This window comes from Polyergus mexicanus, unplaced genomic scaffold (assembly GCF_030449975.1).
Source record: "Polyergus mexicanus isolate NDT 795.1 unplaced genomic scaffold, iyPolMexi1.0 SCAF_6, whole genome shotgun sequence".
Lineage (NCBI taxonomy): Eukaryota > Metazoa > Arthropoda > Insecta > Hymenoptera > Formicidae > Polyergus > Polyergus mexicanus.
In genome coordinates, this window is record NW_027223326.1 from 296,889 (window position 1) to 322,368 (window position 25,480).

The 25,480-nt window shown below is 36.7% G+C and overlaps 2 protein-coding genes across 13 annotated transcripts; one reads left to right on the top strand and one right to left on the bottom strand.

The window, feature by feature from the left end:
• The first annotated feature begins 271 nt into the window (after nt 1-271).
• Hts (adducin 1-like protein hts) lies at nt 272-22,161 on the top strand. Of its 12 annotated transcripts, none has more exons than XM_070297709.1 (17): nt 273-832; nt 3,843-4,135; nt 5,959-6,096; nt 6,235-6,421; nt 6,509-6,891; nt 7,073-7,519; nt 7,597-7,733; nt 7,843-7,960; nt 10,727-10,840; nt 10,968-11,060; nt 11,308-11,503; nt 11,648-11,785; nt 11,933-12,004; nt 12,511-12,585; nt 17,746-17,813; nt 18,568-18,711; nt 19,327-22,161. In XM_070297709.1, the coding sequence occupies exons 2-16, from the start codon at nt 4,118-4,120 to the stop codon at nt 18,694-18,696; spliced, it is 2,313 nt and encodes a 770-aa protein (XP_070153810.1). In that variant the 5' UTR covers nt 273-832; nt 3,843-4,117; the 3' UTR covers nt 18,697-18,711; nt 19,327-22,161. The 12 variants fall into 12 exon arrangements, with proteins under 12 accessions (XP_070153806.1, XP_070153807.1, XP_070153809.1 ...); XM_070297710.1 differs by having other exon boundaries at nt 18,583-18,711; XM_070297713.1 differs by lacking the exon at nt 18,568-18,711.
• Nucleotides 22,068-25,145, bottom strand: LOC138934220 (tubulin alpha-1 chain). The gene is made up of 3 exons (XM_070297717.1): nt 24,996-25,145; nt 23,670-23,892; nt 22,068-23,570 (listed from the first exon to the last, which is right to left on the bottom strand). Exons 1-3 carry the CDS (start codon nt 24,996-24,998, stop codon nt 22,444-22,446), a joined length of 1,353 nt encoding a protein of 450 aa, XP_070153818.1. The 5' UTR covers nt 24,999-25,145; the 3' UTR covers nt 22,068-22,443.
• Nucleotides 25,146-25,480: the final 335 nt, after the last annotated feature.

Consider the following 25,480-nt stretch of genomic DNA (forward strand, 5'->3'; position numbering starts at 1 on the left):
TCGATTATTTTAGAGAAAGAAATCGATTAGAATCATGCTGGCAATTATCTCCCATTCAAATTTGAAAAATGATGGTCTTTACGTATCTTTTTTTCCATCTATCAAAGAAAAAGAGGTTTGATAGAATGATTTGCATCCGAGACGAATATATTTATTGAATTTTCAGGGAAAGGTAATGAAAATATGTTGGCAATCCTGTCCGCCAAATGTGGACAATCGACGATAGGTGGCGATATGATCGCTGGCAGTTTATTTTAGCGGCCATCTCGTATACCAGTCGCAGTTGGTTCATGGACCCATTCGTGAGATACGCGCGGCGTTTACCTGGAAACTGTCCTGTGACCAGTCATATCGGTTTTCTCGAGGATCGCGACGACGTCGCGACCGATATAGCGTGCGAAACGAAAATCGGGATATCAACTATGCGAGTTTTCGCAAATCTCGGAGAAGAGATAAAACGCGCGTAAAAGGACCCGTGCGTATTCGGTGAGATCGAGGGCTTATCGACGCCGGATCCGCATCGAGTAATCGCGATCGGGCCAAGTGCGGTTTATCAATGAGCGGACGATAGAGATATATTCGGACAGAGTCGGGAGATCGGCAAGCGTCAGGCCAGGCCCTGGAACGTCGTCAGGCGGACAGAAACGGTGGCGGCGGGTGTAGAGGCGGTGGCGGAGGCGGGGAAGCTGTTCATCGAACGGAACAGCCGCGCGCGCGGTCTGATACGGAGACGGGCGAGCTTGTTGTACGCTTCGTGAAACGGGCACGGGCGCTATCTCGAAAAGGGAGGAGGAGGAGGAAGCGGCTAGGCGACGGCGATCCCTTTAGGTAGGTAAGTCAAATACGTATAAAAAGTCGCCTCTCTCTCTCTCTCTCTCTTATTCTCTTCGCTGATTGAATATTCGAGCAACGACTCCATTTTTATCGTCGACCTAAATTTTTTCCTCGCGCTTTTTCCCTCGTCGTTCCTTTCAACTCTCCTCGCTTCGCTAGCCCGACAATGAATGACGTAGCTCGCGGGGTGTGTCGACGTCGGACCGATGCTGCTGCTGCTACTACTACTTAATTCGACGCGGATTACGGTGCCACGACGACTTCGCCCCTTTCTCATTGTCCTCGTCGTACTTGCGAATGTACACGCGGCGACGCCCGACGACGGGGGTCTCCCGCACGCATTCGCCGATTCCAACGATCGAAATCTAAATTCCCTTCCCCTCGTCCCGAAATGTCGCCATTTGCATCATCCTCTGTGTCACTGTCCTTAACGCGAGCCTAGCCCGTCGTCCGACCTTTATCACAAATTCTTGCCAAGAGATAAGCGAGAGAATTTTCCTCGCGAGCAACGCTTGGATTAAACGTTCCCCTTGGCTAATTATGCGTACAATTCGATGCGTTTGGAATTGTCTGTCGCGAGCGACAGGTTTCGTTGTATTATATATATATATATATCGGAAATAATTTTACATATATTGTCTCGCTGATTATAATTTCCAATAGAATTCCAATGTAACACAATTGTGGACGGATGGATAAAGACAGATCGGCGATTTGTCATCGGTGTATCTCGATAATTTTCATATAGTGACCTTTTCACAAAGGTCAATGCAATAATACATTCGAGAGATCTTATTCGAGCTCGGGACAGTCGCCTTAATCATAGTAAGCGTCTTGTCTGAGACAGAAACGATGAGATACGAGTATAATGTGTACACGCGATATAAAGATATTGGATGATTGCATAAGTTCGTGCCCGATTTTCATAGATGGCATTAAGTTACTGCACGGCGGAGTTCTATTGTTTTCGTGTGGTAATTGTTGCTTACACCGAATAGATGACGTTGTCTTATGTCAATTTAGCGTCGGACATTGTTCAGATAAGTCCATTTGTGCATAAGAGAAATCATTAAAAATGGAGAACGAAAGGTGCATTTGCGGCATGTAATGCTATATGAATTTCGTGAAAGGCGTGAGTGTTGGGATTGCACAAAAAAATATTCAAAATTTATTTGGACCGCGCTCCTGCTCTCCGAACAGTCAAAAAGTGGTTCGAAATGGTGATTTCAACATGGAGGATCAACCCCGCTCTGGACGGCCTTCTGGCATTGATGATGACATTGTGCATGCCTTAGTGGAAAGAAACCCAAGGATTACAACTGAGGATATTGCTGAGAGGTTGAACATCGATAATTCAACCGCTTTTCGTCATTTAAAAAAGCTCGGATACATTTCCAAGCTTGATACGTGGGTGCCGCATCTCCCGACTGAAAGGAATAAGCTGCAGGAAAACTGCAGGAGTTGCAATGGGGAAATTCTGCAGCACCCGCCATATTCTCCAGATATTGCGCCTTCAGATTTTTATCTGTTCCGGTCTTCGCAGAATAGTTTAAATAGCAAGAATCTCAATTCCGAGGAAGCTGTCGAAAACCACCTTACAAACTTTTTTCAAGAAAAACCAAGTTCTTTCTTCAAAAATGGAATCGACAAGCTTATAGATCGTTGGAAAACCATTGTAGAAAAGAATGGAGACTATATAATTGATCAATAAAAGTGTTATCTCTAAAATATAATCTATTGAGGTTTATATTTAAATCGGGCACGAACTTATGCAATCACCCAATATATACGTCGCTCACGTAATATATAATTTAGCGAGAGTTCAATAGTCGACGACGTGGTCTGTGTATAATCTATTCTCCATTGCTTCTCTTTATCACTGTCATTTTTCGTCTCTTATAATTGATAGCGATTCTAGAATACCCGTCCGCTACGACGAACGTAATCTGTGATTAGCTATGACGTCATTGCGTAAAGTGTCCGTCGCCGCTGCCGGTCGGACGCCAGTTGATGATAAATCGCGTTTACGTGCTCGTTTTGGCGTATGATGTCAGTGTTGAAGCGAAGAGGAAAAAAATATTTCCGTCATATAGTTTTTTTTATTTATTTATTTTTTTTTTTTATTGAATGGAAAGATTTATTATTGCGATTATATAATATTATCGATGACTCATGTTGCTCCGTTGCTCGCTTACACAATATAGGTATTCGCTTACGTTACCGTTTGTTCTATGTCAATAACCGGAGATTCACAAGAATTCACGATATTAAAGAGCGATCGATCGATATATGAATTGAAAGACTGACAGTTGAGATTGACGTTACGATATACAATAAAAACTCGAAGTAGAATTCGAATGGATCTTCCGGCCGAAAACCAGGTCCGTACTTTTCTCGGATCCGTAAACAAGTGCGAGCCACAAGCACGTGCGCAGGTGCACACGCACGCACGCACGCACGCAGTGCGATGATTCTATAGCTATATTCTAGCTTAGCAAGTTGCGTAAGGGGGCTGATTGTCATCGCATCACGCGGGTCCCCGCGTTCGATGCAGGCACTACCTAGTAATACATCAGTTTGTTTTCTCCTCTATTTTTATCACGCTCTCATCTACGTGCGATTAGAGTACGGTTAAATGTAAATGAAAACAAAATCGGATAGAGAAACCAAGGTGTCTACTCCTTGAAAAATCAGAAAATTCTCATGGAATTTTATATTGGGATTCATGGAATTAAAAAAAAAAAGTATACTATATATATATATATATCTTTTTATATTCAATGTCTTAACAAAATATTAAATATGCAATACATATTATTTATTGTAATTTTTAGTCATTAGAATTTAATACTAAAAAGCGTACAATAAATAAATTTCTTTTAGAAAGTTGCATTAAAAAATTATTTAAATATTCTCTTCGCCTGAAATTTTAAATAAAAATACCTATTAAATCGATACCAAATACTATTTATTGGTTTTTCGCTAATTATTATTATATATATCTACAGGATGCTTTCTCGGCGCTGCGTAAGATGAACATGAGATGCGAAACGTCGTACGTAAAAAGAAAGAAAGAGAAATTTGCTAACAAAAGACACATTCGACTCCGTCCCTGGCCTTTCTCTATTTTAAGACGAGGACTTGCGCGGACACTCGCGCCGAGGAAACTCAGCGAGAATCTCATCTGCGTGATCCGCTTTTCATTCAGTTCACGGAATGATCCACGCATTGTCTCGTTAACGTTGAGATAAGCGTCGAGGCGGCATGCAACCCCAAAAGGAGGATGCAATCGACGTTTGATGTAGAGTAACATATATCATCATTGTGTTAAAGTTCATACGCTTTAGAAAATTTCAAGATATGATTATGCAGAGCATCGAAACTGGAACCCGATAATTACTTTAAGCACAATTGCCGCCGCCCCAATATAATTTATGGAAATTTATATCTTCCGTTTGCTCGAAAAATCGAGTTGTGGCCGAGCATTCGTTGTCCTTAATTATGCGTTTCTCTCTGTCAACGTAACTTCTCCTCCTTTCTATCGCTCTCTCGATATTGGCCATTTCGCCGATATTACGGGCAATATTACGACGCTGTATCGCGTTCTGTGTCAATGAGGCAGCGCGCGTATACGAGGGACTTAAACGAAGCCACTTATGCCAAATACCTAAACCCCTTAACATTAATTACCATCAATTCGCACCGGAGTCACCATTGACAGCTGCTACTATATATTTTTGCGAGCGACATTTCCGTACTGGATTCGGCAATGTATCGGAATTATGTGTATATATATCTCTTATATTAGCTAATGCGAAAGCGGTATCTCTTTGGCAAAGTTTCAAACGATAATACCCTGCGTTATTTTCGTATTAGGTACAAATTGTTCGCAAGCGTATCTTTATCTGTACGAAAGCATACATTTTAATCGAATAGATAAAAATAGTACATAATATATGGACGATGAGATAATCAATGAATACGAATATGTAAAACAAATATCAGGCTTGACTTTTATTGGCCTTTTATCCTTGCGAAATATTTATTTCTGTCTAAATACGAGTTGGATTGTGCGTTTTACGTGCTTGCGTGCGGTTGTATCGTACTTTTTTTTTGTGCGCATTACAACGGAAGCGCAGACGCGTGACACACGTTTTCCGGTGCAGTAACAATCGGAAATTTAATCGATGGATTAATCTCATTGCAAAAATTTACCCATCTGTGCTTCTTGTCGATAATCATCGTAACATTGATTTCGATCAAAGGTGTGACGTTCCGTAATAAAAAAAAAAAATTAAAAGATATATCATTAAAATGATTGTATGAGATTGCAATATAATACTGCTTATGCGAGTGAAGGAGGATTTAGCGTGGGATTCGGTCGATGGCGAGGGAAATGCGGCGTGAAAAGGTGAAAAGCGGATGCCGTAGGATAAGGATTGTATGTAGCCGAGTATATGAGAGCATTGCGTGTCCGATGCACCGGTACTTGACGTAAGGAAAGCCAAGCGGTGAACGACCGGTGACACAGATTCCAACTAAGCAGATGCTAACCAAGTACAATAATATGGTCATTCGGCATTTTATTTTATATATATATATATAACGGTATAATGACGATGTATAATAAATAAATATTCCCTTTGTAAAAAAAAAAACCCACAATTCTCCCCCAAAAGATTATGGCTAAATAAAAGGATGTCGTAACGCAAACGCGGTTCGTTGCACGCACACGATTCCTGTTAGGGCCCCGCAACTTTATTGATCGCACACCGCTAAGGTGTCCATACCTCTCGCATTGGATTCAGACGAAACGAGTAAAAATTTCGCTTACGCGTGTGGCAGATCGTGCAGCTATAGTTCTCTACCTTCGTTATTTTTTTTAGTTTTGTAATTTTTTTCCATCGTTCTTTATTCTTATAATAAATATGTCAAGAAATTTTCTAATTTTATATGACGCAATGTCTTTTCTATTACAACTTATAATATCGATTGCATGATTTGAAATAATTAATATAAATAAATAAATAAATATATATATATATATATATATATATATATATATAAACAAAAGATTTTTATCATTTTTGTCTAATAGCGATATTGGCAAATGATATTTTTCAGTTGCCGGTACTTGTACGAGGCACGAAAATGGCAGATACGAGTCAACAACAAGCATTAAGCGAACCACATACAAATGGTGTGATGGACGGTTTGACGGAAGATGAAAAAAGCAAGATGAGACCCGCTGATATCGATGCGGTAAGTTTTATTGAATATTCAGCATCCAATAACGATTTTCTATCCGAATTTTGCCAATGCGGAGAAAAGTCGAAAACAAATTAATTAATTAATTAAACATGCAAATATATATTAAATTTATTTATACTTTATTTATAGGATATGAGAGAAATGGAGAGGAGAAAGAGAGTCGAGATGATGATGAATTCACGAATTTTCCGAGAGGAACTGGAACGTATAATCGAGACGCAGATGAAGGACGGAGCTGGAGCTTCGGGTCTTTTGCAACAAATCTCCGATATGATGGGTGCACAGGGAGCCCGATTCAACGGCAATGTGTTCAAAAGTTAGTCCTAAACCGCTTCAAATTGTATCGCTTCGATTGTCTTCTTTTTCTTATTCGCATTATTATATGGTTTATTCGAAAATACAGATTCAAATTGCGTCTTACCTATCAACGACATTCGCGGTGTGGAAAGCATGGGATATGCCAAGGGCGAAAAGTTGTTACGGTGCAAGTTGGCGGCGGTGTTCAGACTACTTGATCTGTACGGATGGACGCAAGGCGTCGGCGGACAAATCACCGCTCGTCTTAATCAAGATCAGGAACACTTTTTAGTAAATCCTTACGGTCTACTTTATCACGAGGTCACCGCCTCGAGTCTGATAAAAGTGGATATGCAAGGCACGATTGTCGAGCAGGGGACGACGAACTTTGGCGTGCATGTCACAAGTTTTCAATTGCACTCGACAATACATGCCGCGAGACCCGATATCAAGTGTATTATTCATATTACTACTCCGTCCGTTACCGCTGTGAGTATGCTTTGTTTCTCATTTCTTCATTCCCGACAATCTGTTTGTTTCATATGGCATATTTTTATACCGCGATTTTGCGATATTACTTTGACATTAATAATTAACGATTTAAATTTATTAGCACCATTCCGAAAAAAATAACAACAGTGCTAACACGCGCGCCATATATATTGCATAGGTTTCCTCCTTGAAGTGTGGATTGTTACCGATCGGTCAAGAGAGCATAGTGATAGGCGAAGTGAGTACCCATCAATATATAGGAGGTTCTGTCGAACCGGAGGAACGGGAGAAAATCGCTAGAAATCTTGGACCGATCAATAAGATTATGCTTCTAACGAATCGTGGCGCTCTTTGCTGTGGAGAGACGGTGGAGGAAGCATTTTTCAACGTTTACAATACTGTAGTCGCTTGCGAGACTCAACTGAAGCTAATGCCCGCCGGTGTAGACAATCTAAACCTTATCAGCGAAGAATCGAAGAAAGCTATATTCGAAGCTTCGCGAAAACCACCGATCCCTCAGCAGAGTTCAGTAGTGGAATCATCCGCTCTTGCGGAAAAACTCGAGAAACGCTGGAGAATCGGCGGCGCTGAATTTGAAGCTCTTATGAGAATGCTCGATAATGCTGTAAGTTCAATTGCGAGATTATTCGATATTATCATTGTTCGTTTATAATGTCTTTTCGTCATGTTGCGTTGTTTCAGGGATTCCGTACGGGTTACATATATAGAAATCCACTCGTAAAAGGAGAACCTCCAAAACCACGGAATGATGTCGAAGTTCCACCGGCCGTATCGTCCTTAGGCTATCTCCTTGAAGAAGAAGAATTATATAAGCAAGGGTAAGTTTTTCTTCCTTTTTTTTTTTATTTGAACAATATTATGTTCTAACAACAGGATAGTTAAAGTCGCACATTCAATTGATTTCTTTCTTTCTTTTTTTTTATGCAGATTATGGAAGGGCGGGCGTAAAGGCACGGACAGATCCCGTTGGTTAAATTCGCCAAATGTTTACCAGAAGGTTGAGATCCTGGAAACTGGAACACCCGATCCTAAAAAGATCACCAAGGTAGAAGTCATTACTTTTGAGAATAAGAATGACTAATTATTTACTCACATTTTTGCGCGTACTCGCCTGATGCTAAATCTAATATAGGCATTCTTATTTGGCAATATTAATATTGTAATCGCGTATTATTGTGGCTGCTAATCGAATTACGACTTGCGCAATAAAGAAGGAGGAGAGCTTTAAACGCGTCAAATATTAAATAATATAATATAAATTGATATATATATATATAAAATACGATATTGATGTATATGGAGTCATTTATAAGATTTATTTCGTTTAATTGAATTTGGGAATAGAAAACTGCTTTTTTTAGGCGTGGTAGCCAAAATTTCAGTTTACCACTATATCACAAACTTATTTTGAATTGAATTTTGAATGTTGAGATTTTTATGTTCAAAAATTTTGAGTGTTGATCTTTTTACGAGATACACAATTTTTTTTGGAAATATATCCAACATCTATGTTATATTTCTATACTACTATTACTATTTCGGGACTTTTGTAAAATTAATACAGTGATATATGACTCTATTAGCAATTTTTCGTTTATTTTTGATATCTGCAAATGATAATTTTATTTTTTATTGAACAAAATTTTAGAGATATTTTAAGCAATGATTGAGAAAGACAACGCGCATATTTATGGCCGTAAATAGATAGTATAACCTCGTATTCAATGCAATATTATGCACTGGTGTTATCAGCACAGTTGTCAACCAGTTGATCATAGAAAATTGCATTATATCATGTTAATTGCATAATTTAATTTGCTTTTTTTCTCATTTTAATTTATAGTTTAGTTTTATTATATAAATATATATGAATAAATATATACATATATATCTTATGTTAATTAATCTTGATTACTTCTTTCACGAATTTGATGCATTCCAACTGGTGTCATTAGTCTGTATCTAATTGCTGATGTGTTAAAAATTTCTGTGTTAATAATTTCTGTATTATATCAGTTTAATCGCGACACGTATCTCTTGGGATAAATAATATATTAAACATTTATATTTGTTATAATATATTGAAATATTTCACGCTATAATGATTATAGTTTTTTTTTTAGTTACAGATACAAATATAACTCTTTATTACAGAGTGATATCACTTGTTATCACAGAGCGATATTATATTTGACAACTATTTATTAATATGACGATTAAAGTACAAATTTGGTAAAATACAAATTTGGACGATTAAATTACAACATTTTTAAATTCTATCTAGAGATCAACATATATATATATATATATATTGTATATGCATTTGCATACGTGATTTATGCATATAAGCTTTGGTCAAATTAACATAATATTAACAAAAGAAATAGTATTTATTATATAATTCAATCTTTAATTGGACACATTTTCATTACATGCGATATAAATGTTTCACAATATGACAAGTATAGATTAAAGCCAATTGTTATTGTGGTGCATCCTTCTAATAATATATTAAAATAAAATAAAATGATAAAAGAAAGAGAGATGTTAAAGCTTTGCATAATAACAAATATTTAATAATTTTTCAATTTAATTAATTGTTGATTGAAAAATGTTTTACAGGGACTGACGATACAATCTTTTTTTCATTGTATACTTGTTTGTGTTCTCACAAAGCTTCATTGATATATAATTAAAAAAACAATTTTATTTTTATAAATTATAAAAGAGCTCAGTGAAAAAAATGTTTAATAAAGGAAGAGATATTTCTGCTAAGTATGAAACGCGTGAGACGAAAAACTAGGGACGAGAGCGGTTAACATTTTCGTAAACACAAGTTATGAAATATTATCATGTTGAATTCCAGTCAATCGTTAGTATAAGTATATTTACATATAAGATATTAACGACTGTTCTTCTGTAGCTTCTTGATGTTTAAATAAAGTTATATGTGCTGTTTAAAGAGGATGATTATATCAACTTTAATGGTGTTTTATATTAGCATTATTCATAGCCTATGACGCTACACTAATAAACCTGGCGTCTTTCATAATATATTGCAAAGCTATGTATACATTATCGTGCCTACCATATATCGATTGACGCTAATTATATGGTTTTGAGTTCATCTATTCTATTTGTGTACAGAATTATCCTCTAGCAAAAATGATTTGAAATGTTTTGTGTATTTATAAATGAAAGCACGTTAGAATTTTATGCCATTTTATCTGAATACTGCATGAGGCGAGAATAATGATTTAATTGTATCTTATTTAACAAATGCATTTATCTTAAACACTTTTTTATCATAATATAACTAGAATATATATATAAAAGCATATCTCAAGTGTTTCACGACTCTGTATGAATGTGTGCCTGATCTCATCATCAAGATCTCCCTGGCCTAATGACACTGATCCCCCCACTGCATTTACAAAACCAGATCAAATGACCTTATATGTTTCGCGAATTTTGTTCTATTTCCTTGAAATGTTATATGCATATTATTAATTAATATTATCATATTATCATGAATTGTGATGCTGATTTTTATGCAGTATTACATGTAATATTACATCGATTTATATACGATCTGTATAAATAGAAATTATCATAAACTACATAATGTTATAATGCAATATCGTACTATTGAGAATTTATTTCCCAGTTTAAATTGTATTATGAAATAATATATATCTTTAAAAGGAGATAAATATGCAGCAGGCACACATAGCATGCAAGAGTCTTATGTTAATATTGCTTCTTAAAATGATTTGAAGGGGGTCAACTAATGCTCTGGTTTTGTGTGCAGTGGGTGTCTGACGGATCTCCTACCCATAGCAGCACACCAGTGAAGATAGACGGTGCTCTTCAGTTTGTACCGAAGAATACCAATCCAAAGGAGTTCAAACAAATACAACAGCAGGTAAGTGTTGCTAATTACATTAGCATCATATTCTATTGTCTCTTTGTTTTTGCTTTCTTATATCAGTGAATTTGCATAAATGGGAATGTACAAGTTGGATATTTGCTTTTATCTCTCTGATTAATAGATTAAAGATTATCGACGAGCAGAGAAGATATCGGCTGGTCCGCAATCCCATATATTGGAAGGTGTTTCATGGGAGGAAGCTAAAAAAATGCAGGTACATAAGTTTAATAATTGTCAAATTTTTGAAAATCGACTTGAATTAATTCGAATAAATTTAATCTATTTAACACGCATTAAAATCACCAAAAAAGAACATTTCCATTAAACAGTTTTTTTCCCCGATCCAAATTTAAATTACTATACCCAAATATAAAATTTGCAATACAATAGCATCTCTTTGTATATTTTTAAATTTCTGAAGAAAATTGTCAACCTTAACTTGTATATTCGTTGTTTATAAGGACGCGACAATTAGTGGTACTGGAGAACAAGTAGTTTTAGTAGGAGCCGCTAGTAAGGGTATTATACAGCGTGGTTTTCAACACAATGCAATGGTCTACAAGACACCCTATGCCAAAAATCCCTTTGACGCCGTCACGGATCAAGAATTGGATCAATACAAGAGAGAGATCGAACGCAAACAGAAAGGAGATCCTTGTTAGTTTCGTTCAATAGCCAATTTAATCTTTTCTGTCTTTGCATGCATTATATCTGTATCCTGTATCGTAGAATTATTGTGTCATCACTTAATGTTTACCAAACATTTATTGGAGCCATTAATATTACCTATTTTGTAAATAGACGATGAGTCACAATCAGAATCCGAGGCCTTGTCGTCTTTTAACATCAGTCGTGCGACGCATGAATCCAGCACTGCCAAGAGTCCTATTCAATCACCGGTTTCTGTTACTTCGGAAACGGAGGAGGAGAGTAGAGACGGTAAATTCATGTATATTTAATTCACGCGTCTCCATACATATACAATACCATAGAATCTATCACATTTTATTACATTTTATAGCAATATATTTTGATTTTCTATTTTATTAACGACTACACTTGTGTGTGTATACTCCTTTGCTACAGAACCCCGAGTATTGCGAATAGAAACGAAACAAGTGCCTGTGCCGAGTCAACCCGAAGTCGTGTTAAGTGATGGTAAGTCTTTACCTCTTTTTTTTTTTTTTTTTTTTTTTTTCCCCTCCAAGTGAATGTTTTTCCATTCTGTATAAATGATCAACGAGTGATTACTGAAATGGATAAAGTTACATTTTTCGCGATATAAACACATTTGCTTCAATTTAAGCTCGATGCATGGCCGTAGCTTTTATTTGCACATGACACTCGCATTTCTATGACCAATTTACCACAAATCGTTAAATTACAGCATGTTTGTATATGTTATAATTGTCTATAAAAATATATACATAATTTTGTACGAATTACGTCGGTGTGTGTTTGTGTGTATTATAATGGTAAACCTGAGTAAATCCTGCAATCATTTACAAGGTGAACACGTCGGTTATATTATGATATTTCATAATCATCAGGTACTATGTACGTATTGCATTCTCGAATATTACATTTGAAAATGACAACTGATTATTTCATGCCAAGCATTTTACTGATGAATGCATGTGAATGTTTTTATTTCTGACATGCAGTGAATGATGCTACTACAGAGTACCTTAATGAGATGCGCTACAGAACGATCGAACGACAAAGTGCTTGCAGAAGAGGTGAGTTTTGTTCTATATGGGGAAACGAGGGAAGCACGTTTAATTCGAAATATTCTTTTTTTTTTTTCCATATATACTATTTACGGCGGCGACTGAAGAAATCTTATCTGGTACATTTATGAAATTAATAAGACATGCCATTTCTGTGCATGCGCGACTTTTGCTATTAGTAGAAAATATATGACTAGAAAAAGAGATACAATTTATGATTGCGTATATTCGAAATCTCGAGCCACAGTAGAAGATAAGATTATCTTCAGTCTAATCGTGGTTTTTTATACGATTAAATTAATCTCACTCAGTTGCATAAGATGCGTTTCATCCGGTATAGGCTACGCCTTTTCCGGTATGGAATACACTCCCTATCCGCAATTATAATTACATAAACCGCATATATGTGTGTATATATATATATATATATATATATATATACAATATATGTGTGTAAACTTGAGCAAATATGTTTATTCTAATCTTATTGCTAGAGATACGTATGCAAAATCATCAAATTTTTTTATGCTTTTGCCTACGTATAAGCCTTAAAAGCCCTCTCGTCTCCTTCCGCCACTCGAAATAACGATCATTAACGCTTGCATCAATAACCGATCGTTCACGTTTAAACACTTTTTTAATTTTATTTTCTCTTTATTTCTGTGTGTGAAACGCTACAAGAATCCTTGAAACTCGCACGTGTTTCTATCTGATTTAGGGTGTGGTTTTCTATCATTTATTGAGCTTTTTTTCTAAATAATAAATTAACGCGAAAGAGATAAGAAAGAAGCATCATCGATTTCTGTATAAAACTAACGATAAGATAATTATTCTTTATACGATAGTCCTAAATTTTTTTTTCTTTTCTGTAACGCAAATATATAATCACATGTAATAATCGCGTACAGTAAAGCAAATGACGATGAGTAATAATTTTATTCAAGGTAGATAAATAAATAGCGTATTTTTTCGAGCAATTATAACATAAATACACAGAAAAAAAGTGGGTGTAGCACTTTGATTTATAGCGATAGTTAAAACTAAAGCACTAAAAATATCTATTTCGAGCGACGACGAAGACTTCGCGGATAGAATGTCCGAGTATCCGTGAACGTTCTCCGTTTCTCTAAAACGAGATGGACGGGGGCACCAATCGATCATTTGCCAGATTTATGTTTGAGACATATTATTGGGACGTAATTAATGTTTGCAGATTGCGAACTAGGCAGTAATTGCAGCAGCATGAGCAACGAACGTGTGTACTGCAGCCGGCGGTTTTCCAAATCTCTTTACGATAGTCTTCATTTGGAGAACGTTAAAGCCTCTACAATTGCCGAACGTAAAAAACCTCTTTTTATTACACATTCGAAAACATCCGTTAGCAAGCAAAGTATGAAATTGCAATCGAACGCGATCGTCCGGGACGAGATTGTCGCAAAGTCGCGCTACGAGGCGAGACGAAAATTTTTCGAGGATCTCGGACGTGAAAAAAACTCGGCAACGGATTCGAAGACGGGAACGATGAGTGCGAATAACGGAGAGAACGTATCTAAGCGACATTCCATAGTGGACTCTGCGAGTAAAAAATTACGTATTCATCCTGTAAAAATGTACCACGCATATTTGACAAATGGGGACACGAGAGAAGGCATCGAGAAAATGAATGGCGAAACGTATTTGGATGATATTGTGATACATTCTACGAAATGGGAGGATATTGCGCGACCAGATTTCGTTAAACTAGTCAACGTGAAGGATACAGAACCGAGCTCTCGCGACATCGCGTTCTGTACAAATGATGATGATCGATCCGAGGAGATAGTGAAATGTGAGAATCACGTAACGACGATTGATGAGAAGGATGTTTCTGTAAAAAGGGAATCTTTGACAATTCGAGAAAGAGATAACGAGAAATCGAGCAATGATTGTTTAGGTTTGACGATTCAGGCAACGAATGGGGAACAGCAGCAATGTACGTCAAAACCGACAATAAGAACGATGACGAAGATGCCGGATTGTACTAAGACACTTCAACGCGATAGTAGCAATAACGAAGAAAGTTTGCAATCGCTGAACGATTTATCTTCCAACAATTGTAATAAACATTCCACCGATCATTGCATATGCGGCGAGGATAAGGAAGCATCGATGAATAAAAGAATAAAGAGACAAAGCATTTGCACATGGATCGAAAAATCTATGTGCGAAAGCAGCAATTGGACGAATGACAAAGCGGAGATCGACAACACATACGAATCGTATTGCAACGACATTACAAAAATTGTTGAGAGCATCGACGTAAATATTTCTTCGTCGAAAACAGAACTGGATGCGTTGCCTGACACGGACACTTGCATCAAGTACAATCTAGACTCGACGAATATGAGTCTCATTTACAGTCTAACTCCACCAGCGGTTCAAGAGGAAAGCGGCAATGACGATACCTTGGCGGAACGATCGTCGGAATGGCAATCCGATACAATGAGAAGCGATAACGATGACGCGTTAGATGATTATGTGTGGATAGAACCAACGACGACCAAAACGGAATGCGTAAAATCCATACAGTGTACACAAGATCGTAGAACAATATCGAGCAATAATAGCAGTTCCGACTCAGTATCCGAGAGATATTCGGCGAGCGGTTCCGACATACTCGAGCTACCGAGTTGCACGGTTCTCGAATTAGAAGATATTGATGGCGAAGTTTTTCACAATGGTATTAACGAATCTGCTAACGAGATCATCGCCGATCTTATTAACGCTGCCCCCGATGAAGAAGCGCCATCGTCAAATGACGCTCTGCAAATTGCGCAACATATCCTCGCCGAGATTATTGAGTCCGTTTACATTCTGTTATTCCTCGATTCTTCTATTTACGATCTCAACGTCGCAAAAGACATCGTACGCCAATTTATCTATAGTTGTTGTTACGAATATTCGCTCACAGAATTTGCCGGTCGCACGTCCGTATCTGATGTCTCGACGGTAATCAATAACGATGTCGATAATATTTGCCGAATGAAAGGTTTCTTAGAAAATTTATCGCCACATTTTGCCGGTCATAATAATGAAACGACGATACATGAGAAAGAGAATTCAGGATCTTCCGCCGTAATTGAATTTTGCACCGTAGCGAAGAGATCGCCGATCGAGAAACCGAGCACTCTGGCATTAAACTTTCGTATTATCAAAATCTCGCCGGACGAATCTATCGACACATTATCTGATACCGCTCGTCGGATATTTGAGAAAAATTCGATTGACATCGATCGCGGTTCTATCGAAATCGATAGAATCTTCGATAAAACGAGGTACAGCGAGAACGTAACGAAATCAGAGACGGAAACGTGGCCGTGCGGTCGATGCTCTTATTGCCAAGAGAAGGATGAAGAATCGATAAGAGATAAATTAAATTGTCTAACGCCTATAAGTGAGGAATTGGACGAAGCTCCGCACGATACGACATTCGTTTTAGAAAAAGTCAACGACGAATCATCGCATCACCTGGAAACTCGCTCTGTCGACGCTGTTGAAGAGAACAGTACAATAAATTCCGCGAAACAATCTGTTTCCTTCGACGAAACTTACACGATCTCCGAAGTTAGCTCCATCATTATCTCTGATAACGATGAGACAAACGATGTTCAAGAATTGCCCGATATCTTAAACTCGTCTATAGATTGTATGTCTTATTCGTACGACACTAGTGAATTTATACGCTTAGAAAAGGCTATCGCGGATAGTTCACCATTAAATATAGTGTAGCTGACCCGTTTTTTAGAAAATTATATTCTATCCTAATTTTGCGATTGTTTAATCAAATTACTAAACAATTGTTTTCCCAATTTTTTAGGGGAAAAAGAATTTCAACGATTGATTTATCGATATGCACAACCGCTACTGCAACAACAGTTTTAGCTCGAGTGCCGGTTACTCTAATTACATTAATCGATGAACTAAATTTCTTGCTTTTTTTATAGCGTTAATCAGATCTGAAGAGAGCATCTCTTATAATATTGAATAGTTTGTACAGTCAATTTTTCACTTTGTCAAAAACGTGCGTTTATTTAGCTTATCAATATGTCAAGTTTTCGTTTTAAGCTGATAAAGGAAAAGATTTATTCCATCTCGTAAACGCGCAAACGTTAGATGTTAAGAAGAAAAGAAGACATTTCAATATCTGGTTAATGCTTCTTATTCATTATTTCTTGTTTTACAATTTTCTTTTCCTTTGTAGTTTTTCAAATTCTATGAATTTCTTTATGTATGAACAAAACGCATTTTTTTTGCGCAATCAACTTTAAACATATCTGAATAGAAAAAGGAAATGTTGACAATTTCTACATAGTATTAACATTTATAAGAATACTAATATCGCTTATGTATGTATAACATTTTCTGAGATTTTAGTTTTTTTTCTTCTTTTCTTTTCTTTTTCCCTTTTAGTCAAGTTGTGACTTAAAGACAAAGAGTTTCATTATTTGTTGTTAATGTGTTTGTTTTAATATTCTGATTTATTTTCTCGATATTTTTTTGCCTAATGAGTTTAATCGACATTACATTGTTACATATTTTACTCGTCGCTTTCTAATAACGATATTGTATTTAAGTTAACTTAAATGGCGAATGCTTGTATGATTTATACAATATCGTAACAATTTTCAAGCATGTTTAATGATATAAAAGTTTGTATATAATACTTTTTATAATTTTTTCTATATACCCACCTTTATATATACATTTGGATCTGTGTATGTGTGTATTAATCCTCATTATTAACACCTGCTACTATTTCGGTGATATACACGCATCCTGCAAGCTACGAATGATTGATGCTATTTGCTTGGACACATTGATTTTTTATAACGAATTCAAGCATACGAATACGTTTGGCAACAAATCATCATTTCTCAAAAGGTAAAGTATATCTCTGTGTGTGTATCTCTCTCTTTCTCTCGCTTCTCTTTATCTTGAAATATAATTACACGTAATTTTCAGCTGCCTAAGTTTGGTGTGATTGATATGTCGATCCCTTGGCTTACAAATTATTATAAAAAGACTGTACCGACTAGAGACTTGATCGCTGCCTCATGAATTCAATTATCATTTTATTCTAATTTATCGATGAGAATCTAAGTTTTATACAATTCCGTATTTGTGTTCTAGGAGAGAATACCGTAAATGGCGATCACTCGGACGCTCATCACAGTACTTTCTCGCAAAGTAGCAAGGAGGTTTGTCACACAATACTTTTAATATCAAGATCATTGCACGGTACTATCGTACATCATATGCGGGGAACCGAATATATTGCGTTAATTTTACGTAAAAAACGAGAAATGAATCATTATTTATCGGGAAAGGAACCGATCGTATTTTACGTCAACATGATTTAAACAAAGTATATAAATATAAATCTCCGCATATGTAGTACATCGTCCTGCTTTCGTACATTTCACACATTCGTAAACATCTGGATAACGCTGTTTTCGCAGTAAAAATAAATATAAAAAATATTTCTTTATAATATCAATATACGGTCCTCGGTGGTCCTTGTAACGGTCGCCACGATTTTTAAGGCACTTACAATAATCTGACATAAAAAAGTTTCAAACAAAAGTTGCGTGGCTTCAAGGGGGCCACGCAACTTTTGTTTGAAACTTTTTTATGTCAGATTATTGTAAGTGCCTTAAAAATCGTGGCGACCGTTACGAGGACCACCCTGTATAACAATTAAGATACAGCGTATATTTAAGCGAATTGTCGCTTTATATCAATCTTTATCGTATAGATACATCGCTCGTTCACAAGCATATATAGTCGTTTCATAGTCGATTCTCTTCTACAAACTTTTCTATTATGTCCTGGTTTGCATGCAATCAAATTATAATTGGCTAATAGAACGATTAGCGAGAAAATTCGGCGCACACTTATGCATGTGCATGCAGAAAAAGGTTTATGGTTACGGTTGGGACCTTCCGTGTTAAGGGTTCCATGTCGCAGGATGTGAGCGTTAGCGAGGAATCGCCAAAGAAGGAAAAGAAGAAGAAGAAGGGCCTTAGGACACCTTCTTTCCTTAAAAAGAAGAAAGAAAAGAAGAAGTCGGTCGAGGCGTAGGTAGTCATAACTCAGGTATGTATAAAAGCGAGTTTAAGATATTTGAATCCAAGTTCGATTTACTCTTTGCTTCTTCCATGGATTTTGATCGATATCGTATACACAAGGAATATTTTAGACAAGTCGTGAGCAAATATATTTACGAATCTATTGAACGGCATTTCTTTATAAGCTTATATACTAGAGAGCATTTTTTACAATTTACGATCTATAGATCGACCGAACGAGTTTAAAGCTCTCATTAGTAATATTTTAATTGTTCGACTACTTTTCTGACATTTATTTTTGAATATTATTTTTTCTTCTTCAATAAATGATAAAAAGGATTTTGGCAACTCACTCGTTCGCTCGTTCAATTGATCATCTCAGCCGACATTTCTCTCGAGGATGGTTAATTTGTTGATGATAGAAGGTAGGAAGAAGCATCCCTTTTCTTTAAATTAGATATGCTAAATTTCATTTTTCGCATTCGATGCAATAAAAATAAAAAATCATATTTCTTCAGATATAGAATTACATTCGCGCGCAATTATCTAGAAAGAATAGAGTTTCTCGAATATAATGATTGACGAAACGCATGCAAAGGAAAGATCCGAATGTTATTGACGCTGAGCTAATCTATATTTGCAGACACTGCCACAAGCAAAAGCTTATCGTAAATAATAAGACGAAAATACAAGTTTAAACTCAAGATCGAAGCGAGTTTGGTTTAAAATAAAGGACGAAATATTCGACGAATAACGAAACACAGACGAATGGCGGAAGGATGAAAAAAAAAAAAAGGAGAAGGAAGAAGGATATGCGAAAAATTGAAGCGGATGAGCAACAATCACAGCATCTTTCCAGGACTCAAGACTGCCATCGCATTACATCTACGATAAGGAAACTATATTGTACTGTTAATGTTTTTACGTTTTTAATTTGTTAAGCGTCGCGCGCTAATGTATTTAATCCGCTATTTAATTTCGCCTCTCCTATCCCGTTTGTGTGTAACGCAATAAAGAGTTACATATGCATACTTTGCGACGAAGACAGATAGAAAGGGCGTCATCATTGCCGTCTTCGTTATTTTATTCGCCGATATCGACACAGTTGCCGTTGTCATCGTCCTCGTCGTCTTCTTCCTGCTCAATCTGCTCATCGTCGATGTCGTCGTTGTCGTCGTTGTCGTTATCCTTCATCATCATCATCATCGTCGTCGCCGTCGTCATCTTCATTATTATTATCGTCATAATTATCATCATCGTTATATTGTCATTATCATTATCGCCACCATTCTCATCGTCACAATCGTCTTCATCATTGTTGTCGACGTTGTTATTATATTGTGGTCTCATCGTTGCTAATTTGCTTCTACTTTTCCCTCTATCTCAAAACTATCTCTCTATTCTTTCATTACCATTGGTAATCTTAGATTAGGAGGAAGGTATTTAATCTTCTTTCGCAGAACGAGGTATGTAATAGAGTTTACGGTGCAAACTTTACGCGCGCGAATGTTAATTGGAAGATATATGAAATATATTTCGAATGATTTATGGATTCCACTGGGCGATACGGTCAGCGTTATCGTAATAAAAATATAGAGATGCATGCGAAAGGCTGTGTTCTAAAATTTAATGTTGGCATACGAGAGACTGTTACGGGGATATACAATAGATCTCGCGTCTGCAAAGACGCAACTGTGTCTCTATTAAAAACATCCCTGATAATAGAATCGCGTCTGATGTTTCCGGATTTGGTGTATTCATCTTCGTGATTGATGTCCTGTGCAAAGTAATTTGTGCCGTATTGATATTCCTGTTGATTACGCATTTGTTGCCGAGAACCTTTCCTTTTTTTAAAACTATAGATTGGTGCTGATGTCAACATAACTCGATAAAAGTGTAATGCTGACAGTAAGCCAAGAACCCACGGCAATATTCATCGGCTTACATCGTATAAATTTTAAAAACGTGATCTCGGTAAATTTATATATACAGTATATATATTTTCATTGAAAAATATGATCACGGTAAAATTTTAATCGATCGCAGCGTGAAACTAAGATAAAGCGCTTTCGACAGATACTTTTTTTTTTATATTGGACATGATGAAATAGCTTTAACATTTTAATGGAAATTTTTTACGAATATTTGTTGTATCGTATATATAGAAAGAGAGCTTGGAAAAGCTTGGTGTATGATTTTTTTCCTTTTTTTTAATTAGAAAATCGCTTACTCATCGATGTAAAAACGTGTCCTTATGCTTTTACCAATCGATTAGTCTTACAATTAGTATTCGAGAGATGTCAGCTTCATTTTTTACCGTATTTACGATAATGGAGTGATTCTCTCTTTGATCTGTTTTGATCATTTGCCTGTCACTTGCGGTTGAATAACAGTTTTTTTTTTTAAATAACTTCAACAAGTCGGATCAAGTATAAGAATACTTTTTTCAGAGTCTTGAAATGATTAACAAAATTTTAATTAAACAAAGAATTTTATAAAGAGCATTCAAAAAGCTACGATCGAAACAGTTAAACGTTTTTCTTCTCTGTATTTATTTAGCTTGTTGAAGCTATCGAGGAGTGTTGTTCAAATTGATAATTTGAACACTAATGATTACGTTATTCATAATTAATCGCGATCGCTTACAACGTAGGTATATATTTTGTACAAATAAAATCTGCGTTAAACTGTCTATATATGAGATATGTATAATAACGTACGATTATATGTATGTATGATTATGTATAATGCGATTCGTGTTATACATAGATCTCCGAGAGATATAAGGTATTAAAAAGATATAGTGTACTATTCTATCTCAGAGAAGAGAAAGACAGAGAGAGAGAGAGAGAGCGTGTTCTGATTATAAATCATTCATACTCGAGGTGGCTAGAAAGATTAGACGAATAGATAACAAGAAGACAATGAAAAATAAAATACACGCATGCACATTGTTTTAAAAATTTTAAATGTTTTTTCAATGTTTACGCGAGATGGCAATATTGACGTTATATTTTATTTTATATTGTTTTATTGAATCGTGAAATTAATGTGTTAATGATTTATTTACTTTCGCTATTATTATTATTTGCTCTTTATTATTAAAAATATATTACTATTGATAGAGAGTATTATATTATTAAGGTCAATTCTCAATTATTGTTATCATTATACCTACAGCAGAACAAATTGCGAGCTCGTGATTTAATCGAATTCACGTCGCGTTTTCTGTAGATGACGATTCATTGCGAGATCGTATGATGTTTTATATACTGACTAGACATCTATGAAAAAATTCGCTCATTTCCACTTTTTTTCTCACCTCTTCCCATCCTTATAGTATTCGCGTATCATGTAATGATTGATAATAACTGTACGATCGAAGACATATATATATATATATTTAATGCAATCTATTATTGTAATGGTTGATATAATATATAAATAATATTACAAAATATACGAGAAAATATTTTTAGATGTGTGCTTATATATACACATCTCTTAATAGTGTTATTTCTTCAAGCAATCGAGTGATATTTTAACAAAGCAAATACAATCTCCTTGTCGAAAATTTTATATATCACAAGATACGTAAAAGATTGAATCAGAAATAGAAAATAAAGTTACCGTAGTAGGTTGTTTTTTTAAGTTCCGGATATACTAGACAAAGATAAAAATGATAAGAAAATAATTGATAATAGGCAAGAGCGCATCATGATAAGAGTATATAGTAGAAGAGAGTAGGAATCCATAATTTTTAATATTCATCCGCAGCATCTCCCTCGCCATCGATGGAATCCATACCGACTTCTTCGTAGTCCTTCTCCAAGGCGGCGAGATCCTCTCGCGCCTCCGAGAACTCGCCCTCTTCCATTCCTTCGCCGACGTACCAATGCACAAAGGCTCTCTTTGCGTACATGAGATCAAATTTGTGATCGAGCCGCGCCCAAGCCTCAGCAATCGCTGTCGTATTGGAGAGCATGCATACGGCGCGCTGGACCTTAGCGAGATCCCCGCCGGGAACTACGGTCGGTGGCTGATAATTGATGCCAACCTTAAATCCCGTGGGGCACCAATCGACGAATTGTATACTGCGCTTGGTCTTGATGGTCGCAATCGCTGCGTTAACATCCTTTGGTACTACGTCGCCTCTGTATAGCATGCAGCATGCCATGTATTTTCCGTGACGCGGATCGCACTTGACCATCTGATTTGCCGGCTCAAAACAGGCGTTTGTTATCTCGGCGACTGAGAGCTGTTCGTGATAAGCTTTTTCCGCGGATATGACGGGAGCATAGGTGACCAGAGGAAAATGAATTCTCGGATAGGGTACCAGATTCGTCTGGAATTCCGTTAAATCGACATTGAGTGCACCGTCGAAGCGCAGCGAGGCCGTGATCGAGGATACGATTTGACCGATCAATCGATTCAGATTGGTGTAGGTTGGTCGCTCGATGTCCAAATTACGTCTGCAAATGTCGAATATTGCCTCGTTGTCCACCATAAATGCGCAGTCGGAGTGCTCGAGGGTGGTGTGCGTTGTGAGGATCGAGTTGTACGGTTCGACGACGGCCGTCGAGATCTGGGGTGCCGGATAAATCGCAAACTCGAGCTTCGATTTTTTACCATAGTCCACCGACAGTCGTTCCATCAGCAAGGACGTGAAACCGGAGCCGGTGCCGCCGCCGAACGAGTGAAAGATCAGAAAACCCTGTAGTCCCGTGCATTGATCTGCCAATTTGCGAACGCGATCCAGAACCAGGTCCACTATCTCTTTGCCGATTGTGTAGTGGCCGCGCGCGTAATTGTTGGCGGCATCCTCTTTGCCGGTAATCAATTGCTCAGGATGGAACAATTGTCGATACGTGCCTGTGCGTACCTCGTCTAAAAGAAGATTGAAAAGTTTCAATTACACTCCGTGTCTTGAATCATACTACAATAATAATAATATAATATTGTTATACTTATTGCAATAACACTTACCCACAACGGTGGGCTCGAGATCGACGAATACAGCTCGTGGTACATGCTTTCCAGCGCCGGTTTCGCAAAAAAAGGTATTGAAACTGTCATCACTGCCACCCAAAATCTTATCTGATGGCATTTGTCCATCGGGTTGAATACCATGTTCCAAGCAATATAACTCCCAGCAAGCATTTCCAATTTGTACTCCGGCCTGGCCTACATGGATGGATATGCACTCACGCTGTAAAGAAAATAATGTTACAAGATGTATTACGACAGCATTCTAATTTGAGTCTGATCTGTTTTTTATTAAGATTTTTTTTTTAAACCGTTATCAAATAATGAATATATCTATAGCGCCAAATATAATACGAAATGTTACGTATGTACATCTAAAGTACTACAATATACAGATAATAGATCGAGTGGAAATAGAATGTAGTTGTTAGTCGCGAAAAAGCTCGGCAAAATTGTCACGAGTTTTTTTTTTTGCGTTGCTGATAATTAAAGACGCATCACTCGTCACGACGAAGTGTTTGTTGCACTACATAGTGCGAGTTTTTTTTATTCTAAAAATAGCAACAACGTAATGCAAATGTGTCCGCAGTCGCTACTTGCGCCAAACGAGAAGCGCTAGACGGATCGCGACCTTGACCAGTTTATAAAAATCTTAAATTGAGCTTATTTTTCTCGAACAATAATAACAAAAGTTCTACTTTCTTATATTTCCTTCATTTATAGAAAATATATAGAAAGAGAACACAGATATATTAGTTACTTTCCATATCTGCACTCAGATAATGATGTTAATAGTTGCTTTCCATTTACATCAAAACTCAGATAATTCTCACTTGTGACGTCATTTACTCAGTTGAATGCATGTTCCTTTTGATGCTAGCAAGTGAGATTCAACTGAGTTTTTACGTGGTTTCTGCACACGATCGAGACCGTGTGTTTTAGTGAGTCTAATAGACTCATATTAAAAGTGAGGTTATAAAACTATATTATTATGTGATAGCTTTATTACCAAAATAAGCAGGTCAATGACGTCATTGTCTGAGTATGAAATACTCACATATAACTGAGTGACTCAGTATCACTTGAGTGCAAATGGAAAGCAACTATTGATCTGCTTATTTTGGTAACAAAAGCTATCGCATAACGATACAGATTCATAACCTCACTTTTAAGGTGAGTCTATTAGCATCTCACTTGCTAGCATCAAGAGGAACGTGCATTCAATCGAGTTATGACGTTACAAGTGAGAATTATCTGAGTAAATTTGGTGTAAATGGAGAAAGCAACTATTATATATATTATATACTAAGAAATGGATTCTCTTACCATCTTGAGAGTTTATCGAATTGTGGGACGAAGATTTTTTCCGTCGATCCTTAATATGCTTCCAATAGCCGTTTGAACGAAGCTGGCGATGGAGCTCCTTCGAACGATATTAACTTACTGAACTGCGCAAGTCGGGAACGACGGTCTTTTATAGCCTCGGTTTGTACTCGATTACGCTTGTTGTCCCAAGAGCCACACATTGCCCATCAACGATACTCGTCACGCTTCGCATCCGGCTACGTAGGAGTAGGATTACGCAATCATATTTGCAATTGACGTAATCATTGTGAATGTTATAAAGTTCAATTATTTTTTTTTTTTTTTGCAATTTTAATTAGCGATAGAACAACAACGCAAAAACGTCGCAAGAATGTCGTTTTATATGTATATGGATTGTACTTGATTTTCTTAGATATCTTTGGATCATTCCACGTCACGCAATATTTCTGCATTTGTACATTGTGTGATTTACTTTTCTTCGCGGC